This window comes from Lytechinus variegatus, chromosome 6 (genome assembly GCF_018143015.1).
Source record: "Lytechinus variegatus isolate NC3 chromosome 6, Lvar_3.0, whole genome shotgun sequence".
Lineage (NCBI taxonomy): Eukaryota > Metazoa > Echinodermata > Echinoidea > Temnopleuroida > Toxopneustidae > Lytechinus > Lytechinus variegatus.
Window position 1 is genome coordinate 44,696,601 of NC_054745.1, and position 27,066 is coordinate 44,723,666.

The window sequence follows — 27,066 nt, forward strand, 5'->3', positions numbered from 1 at the left end:
GTCAAAATATAGATTTTTGCATTGAAAAAATCAATAATTTTGCTTCAGCTGCCATATCTAGCCCCCTCATTTTCTTTACCCATTACGCCACTTGCTTCAGCCAATATCTGGTGCAGAACAGTCTGAATTAGTGGTGTCATTGGTATGTTGTGAAAAAGTCACTGGCCATTTTTCTTTTGATATTGTGTAGTTTGTTGGCAATTTAAAAGGCCTCATATTCCAAAACTTCTGGGGGCTCTGCCCCCTCGACCCCCACCAGGGGCCCCTGGACCCACTCCACTGCTGGTTTGCGTAATGGACAGTGGAGCATTAGAGATTCTCAACAAGAAATATGGCTCTTCCAAAAGAGTAAATGAGAATGGCTGCTTTAAATGATGAACTCTTTATGAAAATATAACATGGATATCTCTGATAATGTGTCAGATGTTGTTTGAAGGTTTGCATGGTGGCATGTACAATTGCTGATGTGTACGGTACACCATGTGTAGTGTTATAGAAAACAGTGGATACAAGAAGAGAAGAAATGGGTAGGCGAGAAAGTGGAGATTTGAGAGTAGAGTATTTTTCTTGAAAGTAGTCCTGAAAAGGACTGTAAACCAGCAGAAATTGATGAGTGAGACAAGCTTTAGTAGTAGAGATGATGAGTAGTAGAGAGACTCGACGTTTCGGACAGGTTGACTGTCCGTCTTTAGGAGACAACTGTTTCGATTTCAATTATGATGGTAGTGTCAGCTAAGTTCTTGATTTTGTTTTCTTAGTCCTAGACAGATTTATTAACTGCATGCTTTTAATTAACAATCAAACTTTATACATTATGATTCGAACGTAAGCAAGCAAGCCTATTTGCGTTTAGCCTAAATTTCCAACACAATAATTATCGAAGTAAAATACTAGTTACTGTATTACAGAAATATAGCTTTCAGTGTATACAGTGTGGTCTACGTGCAGAGATACATTGTACGAAGAAAAAAATAAGCATGAAACTTAGGATAATAAAATGTACACAGTGACCCTTTTGATCTATGTACTCGTTATCTTATCACATAATTATCATATTTATCATCCATGACGCCGGCTTGAAGTTCATTAAGTAATCAAAATCTACACGGAATGGACTAATATATCACTAATATTTACAAAGTTTATCAGAGAAATCAAACCTATTTGATTTAAAGCAAGTTCGATATTAAATAATACACAAAAACACAAATGCAACTCGTTTATATAGCATAGATCGACTTCATAAGTCCATGTAGGTAACATACTGCAAATGATTACTTGATAGTATACCTGTAATTCCGCATTTTGATTTTTATCCCTTTACTTTTATTGAGTACTTTTAACAAAGATAATCTAATACCATTAAGGCAGGCATTTTTTAATAATGTATGTTTTCTGCACAAACTGTTAACAGGGAGGCAGAGCAAAGTCTGTATGTCTGTCTGTCTGTCTGCCTGTCTGCCCCCCCCCCCCCCTCCCGATCTATTTAGCTTTATTGAATCCACAAAAATCATGATATGTATATAATCAACAACTGTATCTCGTTCAAAAAAAATCTATTCGGTTTATGTCCTATTTATACTCATTTATCTCCCTTGTATAAACATGAAAAATGAGCGCCACCAAGGGGTGTGGGTGCCAAACGCTTCTTTGGAAAGTTTGAGTGATACAAAACGAAAATTAGAAAGGGAGAAAGGAAATAGATCATAAAAGGAAGAAAACATCATTAGCATGGTTTGAAGGTGACTTAGGTGCGTTAGTATATACGAAATGTATATTTTCATTAGATAATCTCTTTTCAAAAATATTCATTTCATGTCCCATAGATTTAGTGAACAAAGTAGGCAAATCAGCCATTTTCGGCATGTCATTGTCGGAGGGGGGGGGGGTCCATCATGGTTCAATCATTTAGGGTCAAAGCACAGCCTCGACGACACCTACATCATGTGACTACTTGAAAATTGTTTGGTTGTGACATTTCTTGTCTCTATGGGTTCTTAATGGAGTGTCTATAATCATACCAGGAAACGCCCCTTCAGTTTTAGAAAACTGGTTCGCACTGTACATTGTAGCAAAATGTGATCGCGTCAAAAGATTCAGTTTTGGATGATATTTTTGTATGCAGTGTTAAAAAAAATTCAAAAAAACAACTCGAAGACCGATTCTTGTTCAGACATCATTATTGAAGGTGACGTCATAACATACCAGTTGGAATCAATGAAATTCAGTAAGTAGCCAACATCAAAGATATAGCAATGTGATCACCGTATTAACTCCATTAAGTATCAATTCGCTGAATCTAAGTCTCCAATTTGATGACAACATTTGTTGCCTAAAAGTCTGTTTTTGATTCAAGTAATCCTGTGATTTCGTCACATTGGCTTTAAAACACATTGTTTGAAAGGTACGAAGTATATTCTAATAATACCAGTTTAACTGTTTCAAGTTATTGTAAACGTTGATTGAAAGTGTGTGATCCTTACATCAAGTTCGATTCAAGAAAAATAGTTGAAATTAATAGAACAATGTAATCAACGTTAATACCAACATCCGTTGAAAATAATAGGAATCAGTAACATTATTATGTGTGTGCCACCCTCTATAATTTGTTTCATTAAATAAAAAAAAAGGATTTTACCTTGGCAATCAATATATCACCAGGAATAATATAGGATTCCTACTTAATGATCTTAAACCATTTCAAAGTGGGGTTCTAATGAATTTTTTATGACATGGCATACAGACAGTTGCTCGAATATGATTACACTAAAAAAAGAAGTTCCAATTATGGTTGTATTTATCATTTATTTCAGTCATTATTCCAGTCATTCTTTTGAAGGACTTTATCAAACACTTTGTGAAGACTTTGATATCAAAGTGTAAACTTTTTATCGATATGTACTGTATAAGTGAAAGAATGAAGTATCCGTTAAAAACGGAACTGCAAAACTTCAGTTCGTGAGAACAATTTTTGGGGAAGGGGAGGGGGTATGAAACATTCCACATCGAGGCTTATACCATGGTCACATTTGCTACGGCCGCCGTAGATTCTAAAATTTCTACGGCGAGTAGCGATTCTACGGTCGCCTCAGAATTTCCACGGCCACTTACTCTAGCGGTCACATATGTCACGGTCGCCGCACGGCGTATTTGTAATTTATGGAGAAAAGAAATCTGCGGCTGGCGTATGTCCTTGAAATCATGACGTACGGTCGCCCTAGGGCGACCCTGCGCTGGCCGTAGTTTTTTGACAAATACTACGGCAGACGCAAGGTGGCCGCAAGGCGCCCTCAAATATGATTTTACATATTGAATCAAAAGTCCATCCTATTTTCTAGTTTGTGGAAAAAAAACCTTGAGTAAATAACCTTACATTCATTTCGTAAGTTAATAACAAACAGATGGTCGGGAGATTTATATTTACAAAGCCATGATGAGAAGGGTTTCATAGTTTTATTATTCCCTATTTTCATTGTAATACTTGTCTGACATTATTCTTTCTATTCTATTCAATTCATATCATTTTCAGCCTGGAGTACACCTTCAACTTTCTGCTGCATTAGTAACCACGCCATCTTCGGCAAATATTTGGCGAATTAGGCATCTTGGAGAGCGCTTACCACAACAGGTAATATGTTAAATTGTAAAAAGCAAAAAATTATCACAACAATCAGAAATATTGTTTTCTTGTGATATATGTCATCGTTAATTCAAAGATATTTTATGATTAAGAAAGATTTTTTTTTTCAGAATAGGGCATTTGCCAACAAAAGGAGAGAATTCGTTTCTATGACTTATTATTTATCTCTCTCTCTTTCTCTCTCTCTCTAACTTTTTCATCATACTCTCCCTTTCACCCTAGATGGTTTAATTTTTTTATTTCTCTCTCTCCTATTCTTACTCTCAATATCATTGATTCTTTTTTTATTTCTGTAACCGCTACTCCGTCTCCCTCCCTTTCCACCTCTAACCCACCCCCCCTCCTCCTTTCTTAAAATCACCCCTATTTATCTGTTTACAAATAAACGCATCCCCCTGCACTCTAACTCTCCCTCTTTATAAATCTTTACCACCCCATCTGCTCCCCCCCCTCCCTCCCTCTCTCTCTTTCTCTCTCTTTCTCAATCTATCTTCCTTTTTTATATGCAATTGTTTGTCTTCCATTTTTAATCAGATCACTACTCTGATCACCATGGCAACTAACTTCACCCCAGACCAACAATGTGAAGGAAAGGAGTGTCATTCAATCACAGATGTGACGTACTACGTGGAGGAGAAGAAGAGACTCTGTGATGACTGCGCCTCTAAAGAAAGATGCATCGCAAGAGTTAAAAGAGGTGTACCAAATATTTATTGTGAAGAACATGATGAAAAGGTAAAATTATATTGTAAGGGTCATGGTAAAGCATTATGTGCTTTTTGTGCATTAGATCATTTAGACCCCTGTGTGCGACAAAATATGGATGTCGCAATTGGAGACCTTCAAGCAAAACTTACAAGTATGAAAGAAAAGGCAAGGGACAAATTAATAGAAGGTCGTCTTTATGAAGATGAAATTGACCAATGCACGAAAGACACAGACACCCATCTACAAGCTTTGAAAGATGAAGTTAATTCCATAATCAAGGAGGCGATCAACTTAGATAAAGTCAAGGAGAAGATGGAGGCTGCCAAAATCAACCAAGATTTTGATCATCAGAATCAAGTACTTGAAGAAGAGATTATGAAGATTAATGAGAAGATTCGAAAGAACAATGAAGAGAGAGAAAAACAACTTGAATTAATCCATACAAATGCACAGATTAGACAAAGACACATGGACAATAAGAAGATTGGTCTTCATAGAGACATTGATAACATTGTTAAAGAGAAGGATAGGAAATTCACAGAGTTGATGAAATCATTGCAGGATAACACAAAAACAATAGATAATGCAATACAGACCATAGATACAGTACTAGAAGACGATAAAATCATTGTTAAAGACGGTCATAGTGTGAATATATCAGTGAGTGATAAACTAAAGAAACCACTTTATAATAATGATGTGAAACAAATCACTGATAGAATATCAGGTGTTAGGTTTATGAAGGGTGTTGGGAGAGAGAAGTATGATGGTAGGATTGGTGGGTATGATGGCGAGTGGACGCTTAGTGATACAATCAATGTCAAAGATAAAATCAAACTCCCACGTATTGTGGGCTGCATAGATGAATGTAATGTGATCATCACTAACAGAGTCTCAAGTAGCCTGCATACATACATGTTAGATATGAACACTAAACACATCCAGAGAGTGATTACAGGTACTGATACATCATGTGTTTTCTCCTGTGCTTTACTGAATGATGACAAGATAGTATGTGGTAGATGGTGTAAAGGCTGTACAGGAGGCAGTTTGACTGGATGCATCAGTGTGTATGACAGACAATGGATGCGCATCAATGACGTCACAATACCAAGAAACACAACGCGCAATATTACATTGGTGTATGTAGCTGTTGACCGTGATGGGATGATCATCGCTGCTGAGTGGAATCAGTCTAAGATATACGTCATCAACCCAGCTGATAGTAAGATCGTGAATACCATCACATGTAAACAGAAAGTACTGATGCGAGGTGTGCTATCATCAGGTCACATCATCGCTCAACCTAACCCTCGTGGTAAGAGAGTACTAATCATAGACAGACAGGGTGGTCAAAGGGAAATCCCTCACAGTGATGTCATCTTTAATATCAGTGTTGATCCTATAACAGACGACCTCTACGTTTTGATATTAGATTATGAGGGCAAGACGTGTGCGATTGATCAGGTGATCAGTGGGAATGAAGTGAAGGAGAGAAGAGTGACGTCATTCCCTCTATCAACTAGACTATCTGATGAGGATACAAGGCTTTTTTACCATATCTACTCTCGTGTAATGATCTCATCATCAGGCAAGATAATTGCTTGTGATGGAGATAGTATTCTCGTATTCGAAAAGAGACTCACATTATAAACGTTAGGTGGGGATCAATTAATCATTGCATTCACTATGACGACTATGAGACATACTAACAAGCAGAATCCATTCCTTTCAGACAATGAAAAACATTTCATAAAAATATATGCCTACTGTAAAGCAAGGTTTCCACTTTGGCGAGTTAACATCGCGAGTTATGGCGAGTTATAGCGAGTTGCCAAAATGAGGCACTCGCGATAACTCGCAAAAAGCTCACCATGAAACTCGGGATAACTCGCGACAACTCGGCATGACTCGGCGGAGCTCGTTCAAGCTCGGGACAACTCTCCTTGAAGTCGTGAGCAGTTTCAAAATTTTTGAACATGTTCAAAAATTTTGCTAACTCGTTTAAACTCGTGCTGAACTGACCTAAACTCGTTGTATACTCGCAGTACTCGTAATAACTCGTAAGAAGCTCGAGATAAACTCACAGAAACTCGTAATAACTCGCCGCATCTGAGTATAAAAGAGAGTGCGTTCCGAGTTTTCAAGAGCGAGATACGAGCATTGCGATCGTTTTACGAGTCAAGTGGAGGTGCCCACGAGATTAGCGCGTCTTTAGATCGAGCACCCCGAGTTACAGCGAGTTTCGTATGAGTTTATTCCGAGTGAGTGGCAAGGGCTCAGAGGCATGCCAGCTGAATGATAAATGTCCAGTGATCTATATTTTCCCCACATATAAACCCCTCATAAAAAGTTTGTAAATCTGAGTTTGGCCATTAATTTCTCCCAACTCCAAAATTTACACATTGCATATTTGACATCATTTAAAAGGTCATTCGATTTTCTTTACAATGATACCATGCTTGTTATGATCATGTCATCACGAAAAGAGCAAAATTGAAAAGTGTTGGATGAGGTCTGAAGTAAAAAGCTGCAAAACGAGCAGAAATAATCATGGAGGGTCAATACAGAACATGATTCTTTTGTCTGTGTCAATACAGATGAAAGTCCATTGGCCCTGCTTTTTCATTTCATAATGTTTTCTTGTGGTTTATGTTTGTTTGTTGTGTGTTTGCTTGTGCAGAGGTATGTTTGATCCCATTTGAATGTTGATGATAAGGTGCATGAAAACAATTGCTGAGAATCTCAAGCATCATCATGGATGAAAAGAACAGTGACTTTCAATATTATGTCATTTTGCAAATTTTGAATTTTGGCCTTGCCCCACATTTCAAGGCACTGCACCTCCATGTGAGCCAAAATCACATCATGGTGTCACATGAAAATAACTATACTTTGCAAATTCACTCATCAAAGATAAACAAAAAAAAACTAACAGACTCAAAAGATCTATGTTCTATCACCAATACTGATGTATTTAATTATTCATAAGTCTTGTCTTGCTATCCTTTTCTTCTCAATACACCAGGTTACAAACAAACATCAATCCAAAGTTTGTTTTACTATTCTTCTATTACTTTATAATATACCAGAGTACAAACCTAAAAAAAATATATAACAATAAACTGATTTATGAAATGAACCTTTTTAAACTTGAAAAACGAACCGCATTATAACTCTCACAAACTAAGATGGATTTATAGTCTCTCAAAATGACACCGCTCAAAATCGTTCCAAATGTTTCATAGTTGTGTCACTCTCTCAATTGATCAAATGTCATACGTCACCGCTTGAAGATTTGACGTTGAGAATCCTTTATGTAGTTAAGACGAAGCTGTGTCGTGATGATCGTACATGACTCCTGAGTGCTGAGTTTACTGGTAGTTGGATCAGAGTTGGATGGGGTGTGTCTCCTGCCCCAGACTACGTGCCATCTAAAAATAGATTTCATAAACAATTTCTACTATGCGGTTCTTGATTAACTAATAATCTATCTAAAATGGTTCACACAAATAATGCAGTTCATCTTTAATACTCTCATATTTGTATCCATTCCTACAAAGTTCTTCTATCTTAAGACTTCCAAGATTCTGATTTAAAGTGACACATTGTTCAAAGTTCAAAGATAAGACTTTACTCAATATAATTACTTAATTAATACATTTCAATTAAAGCTTTATCGTGACCTGTTTTATTGTCACACTTAGAAACATACACATTTATTTAATTACTTCCAAATCTCAAGATAATTATGAGAATTAACTCACCGTTGGTGCTCTTTATAAATGCTTGAGAAAATTCATCGTAATGAAGAATTTGCCTGTCATTACAATAATTGCAGGTCTTTCCTTTTGCCTTGAAATCACTTGAAAATAAACTCTTGAAATTAATAACTCATGTAGAGAAACTCATGTCGAAAAAAAGTCAAAGAGGCCCTTGGAAAAGGTACCTGTCTCCTCTATAGGCTAGGTGTGTCTGTCTCAAAAATCCTTACTACTTGCCCAGTGCAAGGAGCATGATTAAATTTAATTTGTATTTAACCACCTGGATATTTCCTTCAAACAATGCCCATCCTGGGCTGAATAAAACTAAGAATTTACTTTGAAAAGCCTTTCCTCGGCTGAAAGAAATGAGGTATGTATTCAAACTAGCTCCAATATTGTAGACAAACACTTTCACACTATAAAGATTAACCTTGGTCACACCTAGTGCACACATGTCATAATGTGAAGACCCTTTCACACTCGAAATTTAATCTCTTCTTTATCTCCTATTACTCATCTTCACACACACCCCTATACAACACCACACGATGGCACTTCTACTTTCCTCCTGTATCCATAGAAACAAAATAAGTGAATACAATCTCACTTCCACTGTGACATTTTACCCCCCAATCTAAAATTGTATTCACTAATTTAGAAAGATAAGCATTAATTCGTCCTTTTTGCATCATATGCTTATTTTACAATAAAATTATCATTTAGGTCTCAAAAGAAAAATAAACACACATATTTATCAAATGTACCAAATAACAAAATCTACTTTATCTTTTTCATGACACTGCTTTAATTTGTCATTTTCTTCATTAATTCTGAAAATAAATCCCAAATGAGCTTTATTCTGGGAATTTTATTTTTCACATTTGTTTCTCAACCTACTTTCAATTAACGTTAAGAAGACACTTTTTTTTAAACTTGTGTCATTTCCCGACGTTCCTTAATTTATTTACAAGCGGCTGAGGAGATCTGCCCCTACGTTATCACTACCTTTTATTGACACTAGTCGAAATCGATAGGGCTGCAAAGCTAGTGCCCATCGCATGACCATTGGATTGGCTACTTTAGTACGATGAATGTACGTTAAGGACTGGTGATCGGTTTCGAGATCGAACTGGTTTCCATAGAGATATGTCTCAAACTTCTTGACGGCCCAAATGATCGCCAAACATTCTTTTTCGATCACGGCGTAATCCTTTTCACTATCCTTCAACTTTCTACTAGCATATGCGACTGGGAATTTCTCGTTAGCATGCTTTTGTAACAAAACGGCGCCTATGCCGTTGTCGGATGCATCTGTTCTCAACACAAATTTCTTTGTGAGGTCGGGAAGTCGTAATATGGGAAAATTACTCAATTTGGACTTGAGAGTATGGAAAGCTTGCTCTTCATTCTCTCCCCATATTACCTGATTTCGTTCACTGTTTTTCAACTTGTCAGTCAAGGGGGCGGCGATTGCCGAGTAGTTCGGAATGAACTTACGATAGTAATTTGTAGTACCTAGGAATGATCTCAACTGTTTCTTAGTTTGAGGCTTACTGATTTCGTTGATTGCAGTTACCTTCTGCGGTCTTGGTGCTAGTTCACCTTTACCTATGACATGTCCTAGGAATTCTACCTGTTCTTGAGCTACATGACACTTACTTGGTTTGGCAGTGAGGTTAGCAGCACGGAGTCGCTGGAAAAGCTCTTTCAGTGCCTGTACATGTTCTGACCAAGTGGAGGAATAGATTAGTATATCATCTATGTAATTGATTGTTCCATGGAGACCCTCGAGGGCTTTCCTCATAAGTCTACTGAAAGTCGCCGGGGCATTGACTAAGCCAAACGGCATCATGGTGAACTGAAATAAACCATCGGGTGTTAGGAACGCAGTAAGGTGCTTGGCTGACTCTGACATGGGGACCTGCCAGTAGCCCTTACTGAGGTCTAATTTGGTGAAGTACCTGGCATGTGATAACTTGGTGAAGAGTTCTTCTTGGTCAGGGATTGGTTCGGCGTCAAAGACTGTGATTTGATTGAGCCTGCGGTAATCAACGCAGAATCTGTTACTGCCATCCGGTTTCTTAACTAACACTATGGGAGAAGCAAATGGACTGTTAGAGGGTTCAATTACTCCAAGTGCAAGCATTTTCTGTACTTCATCTTTGACTGTCTGTCGGAGAGCGTGAGGAATGGGGTATGGTTTGCTCCTGCGTGGTTCATCCTCTGTCAGTTTGATGTCATGGTGACCTAGTGTAGTCTGGCCTGGAAGATCTGTAAGGGTATCTTGAAATTCAGTTAGTATTTGATTAATTTCTTTCCTTTGGGTAGAGGTTAGATCTTGGTTGATCGTCACATCGGCTACGGTTTCCTGTGAATCAAGAGGAAATGGTTGGAGTAAAGCTTTGTTAGAAAGAGATGTCTCTGTTGTATCCTCTTCGCATTCTATGACGGCGGTAGCAACTATCTCTGGTTCTGTGAGGGTCATTAGTGGGTGAGAAAGAGAACTTACCTCGTCTTGTCGTACGTTATACTTCTTCAGAAGGTTGATATGAAAGACCTTCGTCTTGCCATTCAGATCTATCCGGTAGTCAGATGCACCGATTTTGGCAATCACGTTGAAAGGTCCTTTCCACTGAAGGAGTAGTTTGCTTCGATCTGTGGGGAGTAAGAGAAGGACTTTGTCACCTGGTACAAAGGAACGTACCTTACTCTTCTTGTCGTACTGTTTCTTGTAGCGAGTAGCTGACTTCTGGAGTGATCGATGAGCTTCCTGGCATGTCTCTTCTAACCTGTTTCTTAATTCTAATACATACTCATATGTTGTCTTGGTTTCGGCTACGTCCACATTACCTGTCCATAGTTCTTTCAAGATCGCCATTGGTCCACGAACCTTCCTGCCGTAAAGAAGTTCAAAAGGAGAAAAGCCAAAGCTTTCCTGTGGAGATTCTCTAATGGCAAAAAGCAAAGGTTCAACGTACCTGTCCCAATCTGATGGACGTTCAGCGCACATGCGTTTCAGCATCTGTTTCAGTGTGCCGTTGAAACGGTCCACTAATCCATTGGCAATGGGATGATATGGTGAAGTGGTTATCTGTTTGATAGAGAGAAGTCTACTGATATGGTTCATTACTTCAGACGTAAACTGAGAGCCTTGATCAGTTAGCATTTCACTAGGAATACCTACTCTTGTGAATACACTTACTAAGGCTTCAGCTACCCGTTCAGCTTCGATACTTGGTAGTGGTATGGCCTCTGGATACCGAGTTGCGTAGTCTACGATAGTGAGGATGTATCTGTTCCGGCGTTCTGTCATGGGCTGTATTGGACCTACAATATCAACTGCAATACGTTGAAATGGAATTTCTATTAGTGGCATGGTACCGAGAGGAACCCTGCTTACTTTACCTTTCGGTAGGGTGCGTTGGCATACGTCACATGATTGACAATACCTGGTGACATCAGAGGTGATTCCTGGCCAAAAGAAATTGGTTAATATTTTGTCAGTAGTCTTCTTGGCACCTTGGTGGCCTCCAAATAAGGTTTCATGAGCTAGGCGCATCACTCGAGTTCGAAGTGACTTGGGCACAACTACCTGGTGGAAGACACTGTCATGTTCAACATTAGGGGAATGAAACTTGCGAAATAATATACCATCTCTGTAATAATAGGAAGAAGTTGCATTTCGATTATTAGTTTTCTCTTGTTGGGAATCTGCTAGTTCTCTAGCACGACGAAGTGATTCGTCAGTCTGCTGAGCGTCCTTAAGTTTCTCTGGGGTGACAACATCCTGTAAGGGTTTAGGAACTTTAAGTGGTCGAAGTGGTTTACCTTCATTCTTGACTTGATTCCTAGTTTGAACAGCATTTGCCTGTGTCGTTGGAGTCCAATTGAGGTCTGGGTGATCTGGAGGGAGGATGTCTTGCACGTTACCTAGAATAAGATCATACAAGGTGTTCTTCATGCAAAGTACATCAATTGTTTTGACTAAGTAGGGTGTATCAACATGGATTCTTGCAACTGGAACTTTCCTTACAGTCCCATCTATTAAAATACATGTGGTTTCCTTACCTGTCATTTGTTCTGGAAGTACCAAACTTTGACGGATCACAGCACTGCTGCAGCCGCTGTCCCGAAGTACTGAGACCTGTTTATTTCCAACAATACCTTTTGTTACTGGCATTCGTTTATCTATATTTACTTTGCTATTACATGCGGCACTTACAATTGGAAGTGAATGACCACACTGTAGGGTGATGTGATCTTGGTTATCTGGCAAACAACAAGAATGGAGTGATTGCGGTGAATCATTTATCTCCATACATGATGCTACTGGGTCGAATCTAACATCTGTGTGGGATGATTGGTCATTTAAACTTGGTTGGCCTGGTAAGTATTCATGATTATTTGTCCTAAGCTCGTTGGGCACATGATAAGACATAGCATGACCTTGATCTGTCCTAAATGGTGGGGCTTCTGCAGACAGTGACCTAGATTGCTCTGGGTATGTCCTAAACTGCTGCATATGTGGACTTGCATTGCTATCAATAGTTTGGTTCATATTAGAAAAAGCAGCACCTAGTCTAGGTCGATTGTAATTACAATTCCTTGCGAAGTGTCCCGGTTTGTGACACAAATAACATGTCTTTGGCATGTTAGGACTGGTTTGAGTGTTAGTCATAGGTTTTACTGTACAATTTCTGGCTAAGTGTCCATTTCTGTGGCAATTGTAACATTCAATTGGTTGATTTGCGAAAGCACCTTTGGGTTCTGAGTTATAAATCTTACCTTCGGGTTTCTTTACAAATCTATCCTGGTTTCTGATTTGTCTAGAACCTGACTGAGTGAACATACCCCCACGGGCTGTTAAGTATTGTTCTGTTAGTTCAGCGGTAGTCTCTAAATCAGAAGGTTGTCTTTCCCTAAGGAAGAGTGACAGTTCTTTACTACAACTATCTACAAATTGTCCCTTTATTATGAGATCTCTCAACTCTACGAAATTCTCCTTTATTCCAGCTAACTTTATCCACCTATCAAAATACTTCCCAATTCTGGCTGCATATTGGTGACCAGTCTCACCCGCTTCTGGTTTACTAGTGAATAACTTATTCCGAAATCCCTCTGCTGTATAATCATATCTCTGCAGTAAGGCTGCCTTAAGTTCATCAAAGTCACTAGCATCCCTATCTGGTAAACGAGAATAAACATCTAGAGCCTTCCCACTCAAAAGGGCGCTTAAATTCATTGCCCAATCTTCTTTCTTCCAACCTTGCCCTATCGCATATCTCTCAAAACGATGCAAATACGCATCAATATCATCTTTTCCATCATTAAATGCTGGGAGTTTAGGGGTCCTAGCCGAACTTCGATTACTACTAGACTGACCTCCTGGGTCTGAAGTACCATCCTGCTTAGCCTTTGCTAATTCCAATTGTAGTTCTAATATCTCTTTCTCCTGTCTCTTCAATTCTAACAATTCAGCTCTCTCACCTCTCGCTTCTCTCTGAGCATCTTTCTGTTCTTTTTCTACATAATCTTGGAGTTCTTTTCCACTAAACCCAAGAGCTTGACCAACCCTCAAATATTTTTCTGGATCCATTTCAAACTTCCATACAAACAAAAATCTAACAAGGACTTTGGTTCAGACACACCAACCTTTACAAAACAATTCAAATTCTATCACTTCCTTAATCTGTAATGTTTACTACCTAATTCCTATGACTAATCCCTATAACTATAAATTTGCCTCAAGATTAATGAAAAACATTTTCATGTGACTGATGAGTGAATCTTAGCTCCCGGACAAGCCCCCAAAAATTGTCACATGAAAATAACTATACTTTGCAAATTCACTCATCAAAGATAAACAAAAAAAAACTAACAGACTCAAAAGATCTATGTTCTATCACCAATACTGATGTATTTAATTATTCATAAGTCTTGTCTTGCTATCCTTTTCTTCTCAATACACCAGGTTACAAACAAACATCAATCCAAAGTTTGTTTTACTATTCTTCTATGACTTTATAATATACCAGAGTACAAACCTAAAAAAAAATATATAACAATAAACTGATTTATGAAATGAACCTTTTTAAACTTGAAAAACGAACCGCATTATAACTCTCACAAACTAAGATGGATTTATAGTCTCTCAAAATGACACCGCTCAAAATCGTTCCAAATGTTTCATAGTTGTGTCACTCTCTCAATTGATCAAATGTCATACGTCACCGCTTGAAGATTTGACGTTGAGAATCCTTTATGTAGTTAAGACGAAGCTGTGTCGTGATGATCGTACATGACTCCTGAGTGCTGAGTTTACTGGTAGTTGGATCAGAGTTGGATCAGAGTTGGATGGGGTGTGTCTCCTGCCCCAGACTACGTGCCATCTAAAAATAGATTTCATAAACAATTTCTACTATGCGGTTCTTGATTAACTAATAATCTATCTAAAATGGTTCACACAAATAATGCAGTTCATCTTTAATACTCTCATATTTGTATCCATTCCTACAAAGTTCTTCTATCTTAAGACTTCCAAGATTCTGATTTAAAGTGACACATTGTTCAAAGTTCAAAGATAAGACTTTACTCAATATAATTACTTAATTAATACATTTCAATTAAAGCTTTATCGTGACCTGTTTTATTGTCACACTTAGAAACATACACATTTATTTAATTACTTCCAAATCTCAAGATAATTATGAGAATTAACTCACCGTTGGTGCTCTTTATAAATGCTTGAGAAAATTCATCGTAATGAAGAATTTGCCTGTCATTACAATAATTGCAGGTCTTTCCTTTTGCCTTGAAATCACTTGAAAATAAACTCTTGAAATTAATAACTCATGTAGAGAAACTCATGTCGAAAAAAAGTCAAAGAGGCCCTTGGAAAAGGTACCTGTCTCCTCTATAGGCTAGGTGTGTCTGTCTCAAAAATCCTTACTACTTGCCCAGTGCAAGGAGCATGATTAAATTTAATTTGTATTTAACCACCTGGATATTTCCTTCAAACAATGCCCATCCTGGGCTGAATAAAACTAAGAATTTACTTTGAAAAGCCTTTCCTCGGCTGAAAGAAATGAGGTATGTATTCAAACTAGCTCCAATATTGTAGACAAACACTTTCACACTATAAAGATTAACCTTGGTCACACCTAGTGCACACATGTCATAATGTGAAGACCCTTTCACACTCGAAATTTAATCTCTTCTTTATCTCCTATTACTCATCTTCACACACACCCCTATACAACACCACACGATGGCACTTCTACTTTCCTCCTGTATCCATAGAAACAAAATAAGTGAATACAATCTCACTTCCACTGTGACACATGGAAAGTATCATTTTAAAGAAAATTAAATGAACTATTCATTGATATCTACTAAGACCGAGGCGAGATTACCGATCAAACTCAAAAGAAACCGCTTAAAAAACTCACTCATCACCACGTGCACGGAAAAGGGAACAGTGACTTTCATTATTGTGTCACTTTGCAACTTAATTTTTGAATTTTGACCCTGCCCCACATTTCAAGGCACTGCACATCCATGTGAGCCAAAATCACATCATGGAAAGTATCATTTTAAAGAAAATTAAATGAACTATTCATTGATATTTACTAAGACCGAGGCGAGATTACCGATCAAACTCAAAAGAAACCGCTTAAAAAACTCACTCATCACCACGGAAAAAGGAACAGTGACTTTCATTATTGTGTCACTTTTCAACTTAATTTTTGAATTTTGACCTTGCCCCACATTTCAAGGCACTGCACATCCATGTGAACCATAATCATATCATGTAGGGTATCATTTTAAAGAAAATTAGATGATCTAATCATTGATATTAATAACAATGGATATTTTATTGAAACCGAGGAGGTAGTTTATTTTAAAGTGAACATTTTAACTGACCCACGCAATGTACACTTACTTACAGTCTAACCTGCATCACGCTATCCAATATAGTAGCAGTGCTGACTTTGAAAACTACTATAAAATAATTATTCACAAAACACCATTCACACAATGATACAATACTACGTTCATTGACAATAAATGACATTTGACCTTGATCATGTGACCTAAGACTTCAGTTGTCAGTGATACTTGATTGCCCTATCTCCACATTGTAAACTATACCTAAACTTTGAAAGTTATGACAGCAATATAGTATTAATCTCCAAAATGTCCAAAGTTCAATAACCTTAAATGACCTTTGATTGGGTCATGTGACCTGAAACTGGCATGAGATATTCGGTGATACTTGACTACTTTAATATCCAAGTTGATGAATCATATCCATAAGCTTTCAAAGTTATGATGGTAATTCCACAAATACCCCCAACATGGCCAAAGTTCGTTGACCGTAAATGACCTTTGACCGTCGTGTGACCTGAAACTATCACAAGATGTTCAGTAATACTTGATTACTCTTATATCCAAGTTTTATGAATCAGATCTATAAACTTTCTAAGTTATGATGGTAATTCAACAGATCACCCGAACATCACTAAAATTCATTGACCTTTAACCTTGGACATGTGACCTAAAATTTGCACAGGATGTTCAGTGATACCTGGGGAGCGTTTCATGAAAGGACTTGTCAGGCGTTTTATCCGACAAGTCCCATTTTATCCGACAGTTACCATAGGAACAGTGCCTCCAGCCAATCAACATCAGGGAAAGATGTCAGACCTGACAACTTGTCGGACAAAAATGTTGATGAAACGCTCCCCAGATTACTCTTATGTTCAAGTTTCATGAATCAGATTCATAAACTTTCAAAGTTATAATGTTAATTTAACAGATACCCCAATTAGCCAAAGTCCATTGGCCCTAATTGAACTTTGACCTTAGACATGTGACTTGAAACTCAAGCAGGATGTTTCTCTTTAATAACCTTATGTCCACGTTTCATGAACTAGGTTCATATATTTTCTAAGTTATGATGACATTTCAAAAACTGAACCGTAGGTGAAGATTTTGATGTTGATTCCCTAAACATGGTCTAAGTTCATTGACCACAAATGACCTCTGACCTTGGTCTTGTGACCTGAAACTCAATGAGGATGTTCAGTAATGCTTGATAAACCTTATGGGCAAGTTTTATGAACTAGGTCCATATACTTTCTAAGTTATGATGCCATTTAATTTCAAAAACTTAACCTTCGGTTAAAGGAGACACCCGAAGAATCCAAAGTATTTTATAATGCCTTTTTGTGGTCATCATTGTAAAGGGGAAGTATTACTAATCAGATATATAACTTCACTTTTCAAAATAGTCATTAGAGTTTGCAGAAATCAGCTCTCAAAAATGACTTATTTTCATGCCATATTTCTGCCTTCCATCGGTCCTCTTGCGAGCTCCAGCTGAGTGACGTCACACAATGAGCGTGAGCAGCTGAGCTGACAGCAGCCCATTGAAGACGATCTTTCCAATCAGCGTTTTTTGCTCTTAGAATTGTTTATTCCTCACAAGATTGGTCTTGTTATATAGATAAAAGTTTGAATTTACTGAACAGTGAAATAAAGTGCACATTTAACGTATTTTGGTAACCGATATTTAGCTTAGAAAAAATGATTTTTTTTCAAGAAATATATTTGAATAAACAAAGCATATTTTCACTTAGAAATCACACTTGCGACAAATTGATATTATAATCAATATAAAGCATAGACATTCTTCGTCACGACTGAAAAAATAATTATGAAATTTCATTGCGTAACAAAGTCAGGAACCACAAAATAACATGGCAATATCCATCGCGAAATGATTGAAATTGCAGTTGAATTGCCGAAACATGATTAGCCCACAGCGGCGAGCGGACTTTGTTTCATATATCTTAAAAGCACACCATAATGTAGGGAGTGGTCTGTGGCCAAACGTGTTAGCCATCGTTTTGTCGTGTGCGAGGACCCTGGTTCAAAACTCGGATTAACTTGGTTATTTTTTTTTATTCCTTCTCGTCCCTACCCAGCTTTTTTTTCTTGTGAAATCCCATTCAGACCTGTATTTATCAAATCTTATTTAATTGCTGCTTTTGATTTTCAAGTTCTTGATTAGATTCTACTCTTATTTGGGATGGGAGGGGTACAGGATGAGTTAAAAGTCAAGTCCACATCAACTAAAAATTATTTGAATAGAGTAATTTCCCTTGCTGTTTTTACTCAAAACAGTCACAAAACAATGATATGCAAATTAGTGTTGTCACATCACATTCGTTTCTAATTTTTTTGTGGCATTTTGTTTTTTAATTCTTTGGAGATTTGAGTATAGGAATTTCTTCATCCGAACACAATAGGTTTCATTTACGGAACTGTAACTCTAAATGTTATTTGGAGGAATTAAAATCCCTCTGAAAATTTTTCAGAAAATAAATAGAAAATTAAATATCAAATCTACATGTCATGTAAATATATCAAACAACAAAATACAAAAGAACTTAGTGCGTGTGACATAACGGTTAGTGTAATTTGCACATCGACACAGATGAGCATATCATCGTTTTATAAATTAGGCAAAATTTCTCAATGTTAGAGTAGTAATTATATTAATTTGAATCAAAGTTTTTATGAAATTTCCTGCAATATCTTATTTTTCTTTAAATTCAAATGAATTTTTGATTGTGTGGACTTCTCCTTTACTCTTAATGTAGGGAATGCATAGCAATATTTATCCAGAAACAAAATGGTCTTAAAATATGCAAATCTGTAATTCGGCACATGTTCACTTTTCTTTCATCCAGGCCACTTCCTCACACCCACCAGGCTTACAGTCTTAGAACAAAAAAAAATGATGAACCATCACACAACAGCACACAACATTCAGTGCTTCACAATAAATATTTCACTTCTGTTCATACATGTACATGCAATAAATATTGTGGAAAACAAATAAAAGGCGTACCCATATTCAAATACCGTTTAAAAGGACTAATATATTATACCTTTCGAGAAAAATCAGCACGTTAGATATCTGATAACAAAACACAAATATGGGGCACTGCAAGAAACTTATGTTCCATTGCAAATCAAGCGTAAGTCTTAAATTCAAATTCAAGCGTAATAAGGTCGAGTTGCAATAGCAGTTCAACTACATGTACATGTTTGTCTTTAATCAAAGGACTTACCCTTGATTTGGGACGTGTGATTGATTAGAAAATTTCTTGCAAAATGCCCTAATAACATTAAAATTGTTTTTTTCGTTTTAAGTTGTGTGTTCTTATTTTCGACAAGCTGTATTCCTGTCCAAGTCAATTTTTTTAGTTCTCTCCAAAACTGTGCTCAAAATCGTTTCCAAGATCGATAAAGATAAATTTTCTGTTGCATCATTATCAGTCCAAAACTTGCATCGTAGCTCCTGGAAAGAGTGAAAAAAATGGCTATATCCAAATCAGTAAGAGGACATGATGGAATCTCCCAGATTGAAGTAGCGAGCAGAGACCAGAAGTCACCAGAGTCAGCAAGTGTGCAGATCTGTGTGTAGAAGAGAGAAAAAATAAAGAAATAATTTAAATAATCAAATCAAAGTATGAATTTCATTATCTTGATGATTGACGACGTGCGGTGGCATGTAATTCCCGGTCAACAACAAATAATAGTAGGTTTAGACACCTGAAAAATTCCACTCAGAACACTGGTGCTCTACCTCAACGCTCAAGTGATGTGTGTGTAGGCCCCACTCTACTTACCGCTTAGCGGTAGTGAATCACTTGAGGTACGGTACTCTGTGTCATTACAAAGAGTGCATTTATCTTCATTGTTTTATGTTGAAGGCACTACGCATTCATATGTAGAAGCACTCTAATCAGAAAGAAACACCAGACTCTAGTTTTGGCCAAGAATCAGCATGATCAGGGTAACCACTGCTGAAAATTTGTCTTGCTTCATGACATCGGCATTATGGTGATATAATTCTGTGTATCTGGATGTATACGATACAGGGCCCTCCTGAGCATAAACGCATTGGGTACTAGACCTGTGTATAATAAAAACTTAAACATTTGGCCTTATCGTGAAAACATTCGGCCTTATCGTGAAATTTGGTGTTTGTGCGCTCGTTGTGTACAAAGTCAATGGGAGTGGATCATCGCCGTTGACGAAATAAACGGTAGTGAATGGACTGGTGACAAAAACTACGATAATGCCAAACATTCCTCTGAAACAGCATATTTTCAGCCATGGTCCATGCCAGTGCTCCTAAATAATTTAATCGCCTGAGTCCTGACCAGTTTATTTAGAAATCTGACTGAAGTCTTTGTGAAGAAAAATCTGCTGGAATTGTGCAAAAACATTATTTGCCAAATCGTGGTTTTGGGAACCACTCGTAGATTTGTGTACGCGCACTTGTGTACAAAGTGAATGGAGGTGGAAATAGGGAACCGTGCGTGTGACTGAATAAAGCGCTGCTGTATGAAGTGAACGGTGGTTCCCTATATGATAATGCCACATTATTTCTAAAATAAAGACTTTTTAATTTTAATAGTAGTCATGTCAAAATGCATGATTCTAAAATTATATCAGATCTGTATCTGTCATCTGACCTGAATGCATCGTCAGAACAAGTACAGACTACAGTTTCCAAACATGCTTACCTTGACTTTTGACTGGATCAAACAGCGTAACCTGCATCGGCAGCAAGTAAATGGGACCGTACAGCTTGGAATCAGAGCAACACAACGAAGACTGTCGAGTGGACAAAATCGGTCTTTCCAGTTCATAATTCAATAAAAATGGACAAAGTAACACAGTTCTGGTTCTCTTATAGTCTGAAGATGTCGAAATCGGATATCACAGCACATGAAGAAAACGGTAAATTCGAAGAAAAATAGAGACCAGGAAGGTGTATCAGTGTATTATGCACAGAGAGATAGTGTGTAGTCGATCATGTGACGTCATTATTCTCGACTGTTTTCGATCGCGTGAATGTCTGCCTGGGGGCGGCTGGGGGGCTGAGAAGGGTCTCTATTAATTTCATTTCTTGCATTTCCACAACATATGTAAGACTTTTTAGTGACATATTTGTGTATAAGAAGACAAGACCTTTCCATTCATATATAATTTGTCTATAATCATCACTTTCGTGAATTTTCTTTGTGTGTATCCTTTAAGATTTGGTGTTGACGCCTTCGCCGCTGGCATCCATCTTTGAGTGCCTAAAAATGTGCATATCTCGTCCCTTGGTGGTATGAAACTCTTATCACTCGTAACAAAATCTTGATAACTCGTTCATAGCTCGCTTTAAGTCGTATAAAGGTCACTGCAACTCATACTAAGCTCGGCCTGACTCGTTTCGCGCTCGGTTCACTCGTACAGCGAGCGTAGTGAACTCGATGTTGAGTCTTATGTCACTGAAGCAAATTCCAGGAAAAAATGTAAATTTCACGCGAGCTTGTGCGAGCTAAGGCGAGTTAGAGCTCGCGCAGCTCGCATATGACTCGCAACTCCAACTCGCCAAAGTGGAAACCTTGCTTAACCTTATAACTCTGCATCTTTATTCAATGATAATTTCCCGGGGTTTGTTTTGCAAATTAAAATTTTTTAAATATAGCACGTATTCTGAAAAAAGTTTTAGAATAATTAGTAGGAATGGTGATTATGATAATGATGGTGACAATAATGATGATGACGATGATGATAATGGTAAGATGATGATGATGATGGTAGTGATGATGATTACGACGATGACGATGGTGATAATGATGGTGGTTACGATGATGATGGGACATTTAGAGAACATTTGACAGTTTTTTGACAAGAAAAACAAAAAATATTCCACTAACTAAAGGTGATCATCAAATACTAGTACATTAATAAATAAAGCAAATTACAATTTTGAGAACATTGAGGCGTACGGGAAAATCAAAATGTGTCGTACGGGACATCTCTAATTTGAAGCCAAACTTTTTTACTTTATGTCTCTTTGACTTCTTCGATCACTTTATATGGCTGATGATAATGATAATCCTATCAAACTCAAGACATTCATTACGTTAGAAACCACTTTTGATTGAATATTTCTGTCAATATATCATGAACAAAATAATGTGTCGTACGGGACACTTGTGTGTCATACGGGACACATATGTGTTGAACAGACACTTGAGAGTTGTACTGGACAACTTGAATAACAGGGTTACACTTCGTAACTCCGAAACACGTAAATTGCCTATATCGATGTTCGATAATCCGAAAACGAAATAAGGTTCGTTGTTCCGAAGGTTCGTTAATCCGAAAACGAAATAAGGTTCGTTAATCAGAAAACGAATAAGGTTCGTTGTTCCGAAGGTTCACCAATCCGAAAAACGAAATAAGGTTCGTTAATCAGAAAACGAAATAAGGTTCGTTGTTCCGAAGGTTCGTTAATCCGAAAACAAAATAAGGTTAGTTGTTCCGAAGGTTCGTTAATCCGAAAAATGAAAACTGGGAAAGCAGAGGCAAGTGGGGAAGGCGGGGGACACTGTTGCCGTTCAATTGTTATGAGGATGGGAAGGCAAGGGCGGCCGAACGAATTTTCGTTTGGGGGTCAAAGCCAAAAATGAAACTCATGCGTCAATATGGGCACTTTGGTAATACTTTTACCTTGAGATTATCATCTGCGTGAAGTCATTGTGTGTTTTTTATAGTAATTAAGTAGAGAAAATCCTTTTTGAACTGACTTCTGATTATGGAAAGATGTATATTTAGGCTTTATTTTTCGCGAGAGAGTATAATGAGCGAGCAGCTTGATTTTTTTTTCAAATTTGAAGTTGCAAAGCTCGTTTAGGGTGGTCAATTATTCTTAAAATGGCACTATTGCGAGGTGTTGAGAGCGTGAATCACATGCTAAAATCTTTAGGGCATTTCAACAAGAAATGAAAATAAAAAAATATCCGAGCAGGTTTCTGCTGTCATTAAAAAGATGTAACTAACTAAAGAATTAACACGAGCGTAAAACGCGAGCTTAAATATACTGACCAGAAAGGAACCTGTTAAAGAATGCATAAAGTGACCTCTTTATTATACATATTTCACCAGAATCGAATGATTGAGAGTGTGCAGCGCGAGCTGAAAATTGTTAATACTCCAACCTGAAAACTAATTTAAAAAGCATACTTTAAAACGAGTATTTTATTTCGAAAAACGGCACATTTTTTTAAAGGAATTTCCCATTTTGGAAAAATCGCATTTCCCCGTTTTTCTTTTTCGCTTTGAGGTGCAAGTGCCCCCTGCCCCCCCCCCCCCCGGCGGATCCTACTTTCGCCAATAGGGGGGGGCGAATTTTTTTCACCCATATTTTCCTCGATCGGCAGCTGAAAGTTGATTTGAATGTTTCTTTGAAAGGGTAGTCCTAACAGTCCATAATTAGCTTTATTTTTATAAAATAAAGTAAATATGTATTAACATTAAGCCCTTTTTTAAACAATGCGAGCGCGAAGCGCGAGCTATTTATTTTAAATTTGATGGGCAATATGTTTGTGATCTTTATAACGAGATGCCTATGTAACTAGATAGTAACTACGAGCAAGAAGCGCGAACAAAAATTTTAAATATAAACTCTGACCTGATCAGGGCGCCTATTTTTAACGCAATACATGCTTTGGCCACAACACACACATGTATGTATCATCAATCGCTATTTTGTAATGACAACACTGTTTTTGTTACCAAAATGAATTAATATCATTTTCGGAAATGCGAATCTTATTTCGTTTTCGAACTAACGAACCTTCGGAAATACGAACCTCATTTTGTTTTCGGATTAACGAACTTTCGGAATTACGAAAAGAACCTTCGGAATTACGAAATTCATTTCGTTTTCGGACTAACGGAAATTCGGAAATACGAACCTTCGGAATAAACGAACCTTCGGAATAACAAAGCTTCGGAATTACGAATGTATGCGGAATAAAACAATAAACTTTTTATCAATCATAAGGGGGGCATTGCCCCTAAATTCTTCCTTTTAATGAAAAGCCCTTTAATAAGTAGTCATTCAGGATAATATAATAAGTAACCTCAATAATTATTATGTACAATCGGGAGCAATATATTATCGTTTGTTTTTCATGATGGGAAATGTACAATGGTTCACAGAATTTTTACGAGCCGAAAAACTTGAGGTTTTGTGTGAAGTTATATATTAGTGAATCAATTGATGATTTCCTATACACTATTTAAACAATGAATGAATGAAACTGTTTGTGTAAATTGTGGGGCTAAAATGTTATGATTTTTTCTATAAAATGTATATATACATGATTTATGTCACAACTGTCACTTGAAATTCCACAAAATATTTTTTCTGAAGAAATGCGATTCTACTTTTTCAAACCTTTTTGCATTTCATGAAACCATATGGTTAGTCTTATTTTCCACTTTTTTTAACAACCTGATTTGTCTTATTTTCCAGATTTTTTTTACAACTTGAAAACAGTAAGGAGTTTCAATACTGTATATAAAAAAATAGTGATCATCAAGGGAAGTCCAAATAGATGATTGATAGGTGAATATTTGTTTTTTACATCTTATAATAATTTCTCATTAGCATGCAAGAGGAAGTCATCTTCCAGGCTAGGATGAATCAATTATAAAGGTTTTTCTTTTCATGCTCAATGACAAAGATTTTAACCAGCTCTGACCAGTGAAAATCACCCATATAGTTGAAGGGATTCACAAAAGAATACGCCTACATGAAGTCAATTAAAATGGTTAGAATCAACTATTTCATGTTTTATGGAAATAAAAAAGTACTTTTTCAGTTCACTTTATGTCAAATCAATTACTTATATTAAAATAGGCCTAATATTTATAGTTTCTGAATCCAGATCCTGCAATTAAATGCAATATAAGTTATATTGTGTGTCGTACGGGTCAACTTTTAATAGGACAATTATTGAAAAATGAAGGACAGTAATTAGATCGGTATGGGATAAATCGATCACCCATGGGTCATTTCATGTGTCGTACGGGACATTGCCAACAATAGGTTCAGAAAAATCAGGGCTGCCCCATTATGGATCATGAAAATGTTGTAGATATTATTTGGAACCATCAATGATACATTATTCAATTGACCGGCAATATATCTTCTCGTGATTTGCCAATAATCGTTTCAGGCAGTGTTTGTACTTGACTATTTATTCAGCAAAATTAATGAAAATTGAAAGTTCAATTGTTCCCCCCCAAAAAAAAAAAAAAATATATATATATATATGACTTCCTTTTTGGTCAAAACTTACAATTCTCATAAATTTTGGTATCATAGTAAAATATTACACTACTTGTGACTTACTGAAAGCATGTTGAAATTTGACTCTCTCAATATATATTTTGTGTGTGCGTTTCTATATACTTGTTTCTCGTATCTGTGGTGTAGTGAGCTTATTATTCAATGGTGTCAGTTTATATATATATATATATATATATATATATTCAGTGATATAATAATATGAAAGCCATGTTACATAAACTCATAATTTATCAATTTGTTAGAAATCACAATGCTTTTCTTTAATGGCAAATAATTCACTTTCATCTTCAGCATAATTTATATAATAATGAGTATCTGATAAGTGCATGTCGAAAAAAAATTAAAGGACAAATCCACCCCCAAAGAATGGTAAAAAAAAGAGTAAAATCGAACAAGAATAACAAGAGTAAAAAAAATTATGACATTTAAAGATTTCCTTGATTTCACAAAACAATTAAATGCACATTCTGGTCTGTATGCAAATGAGGAACTGATGACGTCATGCACTCACTATTTTTTGTATTTTATTATGCGAAATATGAAATATTATAATTTTATTTTCAATGTCAAGTGAAAAATTGATTAATTCCATCCTGATCATGTGGAATTAGCCTTTTTTCATATAATTATGGCTCTGTCAAGTTGGTCCTTACTGTCAAATCTGTAAAGATTGAAATATTGTATAATTCAAACTATTAAAAAAAATAGTGAGTGAGGGACATCATCGACTGTCTGTAATTGTATGTCACTTTGGGGGAAAAATAAGCGAACTTTAAAATGTCATAACTTTCTCATTCTACATCCGATTTTGATGAAATTTTCAGCATTATGGTAATGTGATTTTGTTTCTATGTATTCAAATCAACACTTTGTCTGGGGTAGACTTGACCATTACATATGATCGTTTTTAAAAAGGTCGGGGATGAAAATAATATGATTTCAACAGATTAACACAAACGAAACACCGAAAATTGGATGAAAATTTGATAAAAACTTAAGGCATTTTAAAGATTTGCATTGTTCCCGGGACAGTTCTAGGCATGTCCTCATGAATATTCAGTGAGCAAACTGATTATGTCATATCTCACATTTTCCTTTGTATTTTATTTTATGAATTTGGTTTATTCTTTTTTTTCCTTCAAGAGCCAAAACTACTGGAATAACAACTGATTAAGTGCATTAGATATTCATTGGTGCAACTTGTTTCATTACAAGGGACATATATTTTTCACACACGTACAGTATGAAAGAAAGATAAACAATTATTATCACATGTAATAACATAAGAAAATTAAAGTGGGAATGCTACATTATCGGTCCATCTAATGAATATTCATGTAATGTGCATATAACTGTTTTCACAATAAATTGTTAAACTTTAAAATTCAATAAACTTTGCTGCTTTTTTATCAGATATTGATGAAATTTTCAGCACTCTGTGAATTTTACTCTATTTACTTAGGTACTAAATATTTCCAGCCCGGAACAATTCAAAAAAGTTTTTTTAAGATTATGCAGTACCAAACACGTATTCATATATGTAAAAATAAGTAAATATCACTATTTTTTATACAAGCTGTAATAAAGATTAATTATATTTATTCGTCATGAATCGTAAATTAGGAAATTTATTCAATTTCATTTATTAGGCATGTTATTGAGTAGGTGCTATTAATGGAAGGCACAAACTCTGAATGGTTGTTATGCTTGAT

The 27,066-nt window shown here is 36.5% G+C and overlaps 2 protein-coding genes and 1 long non-coding RNA gene across 3 annotated transcripts; 1 reads left to right on the forward strand and 2 right to left on the reverse strand.

Moving 5' to 3' along the window:
* Positions 1–2,078: 2,078 nt before the first annotated feature.
* On the forward strand, positions 2,079–6,001 carry LOC121416681. Its single transcript, XM_041610152.1, has 3 exons — positions 2,079–2,227; positions 3,530–3,628; positions 4,175–6,001. The coding sequence occupies exon 3, from the start codon at positions 4,193–4,195 to the stop codon at positions 5,999–6,001; it is 1,809 nt and encodes a 602-aa protein (XP_041466086.1). The 5' UTR covers positions 2,079–2,227; positions 3,530–3,628; positions 4,175–4,192.
* Positions 6,002–7,298: 1,297 nt separating this feature from the next.
* On the reverse strand, positions 7,299–8,992 carry LOC121417522. The gene is made up of 2 exons (XR_005970372.1): positions 8,116–8,992; positions 7,299–7,782 (listed from the first exon to the last, which is right to left on the reverse strand). It is a non-coding gene; the product is annotated as an uncharacterized LOC121417522 (long non-coding RNA).
* Positions 8,993–9,076: 84 nt separating this feature from the next.
* On the reverse strand, positions 9,077–13,708 carry LOC121417894. The gene is made up of 2 exons (XM_041611628.1): positions 12,898–13,708; positions 9,077–12,381 (listed from the first exon to the last, which is right to left on the reverse strand). Exons 1-2 carry the CDS (start codon positions 13,706–13,708, stop codon positions 9,077–9,079), a joined length of 4,116 nt encoding a protein of 1,371 aa, XP_041467562.1.
* Positions 13,709–27,066: the final 13,358 nt, after the last annotated feature.

What these genes read in the sequence shown, in the direction of transcription:
- LOC121416681 (XM_041610152.1), top strand. Translation starts at nt 4,193, where the DNA reads ATGGCAACTAACTTCACCCCAGACCAACAATGTGAAGGAAAGGAGTGT.
- LOC121417894 (XM_041611628.1), bottom strand. Translation starts at nt 13,708, where the DNA reads ATGGATCCAGAAAAATATTTGAGGGTTGGTCAAGCTCTTGGGTTTAGT. An exon ending in ATTTGTAAAGAAACCCGAAG is followed by an intron (nt 12,382 to 12,897) that starts GTAAGATTTATA and finishes GTTGTTTGCCAG; the next exon opens with ATAACCAAGATCACATCACC.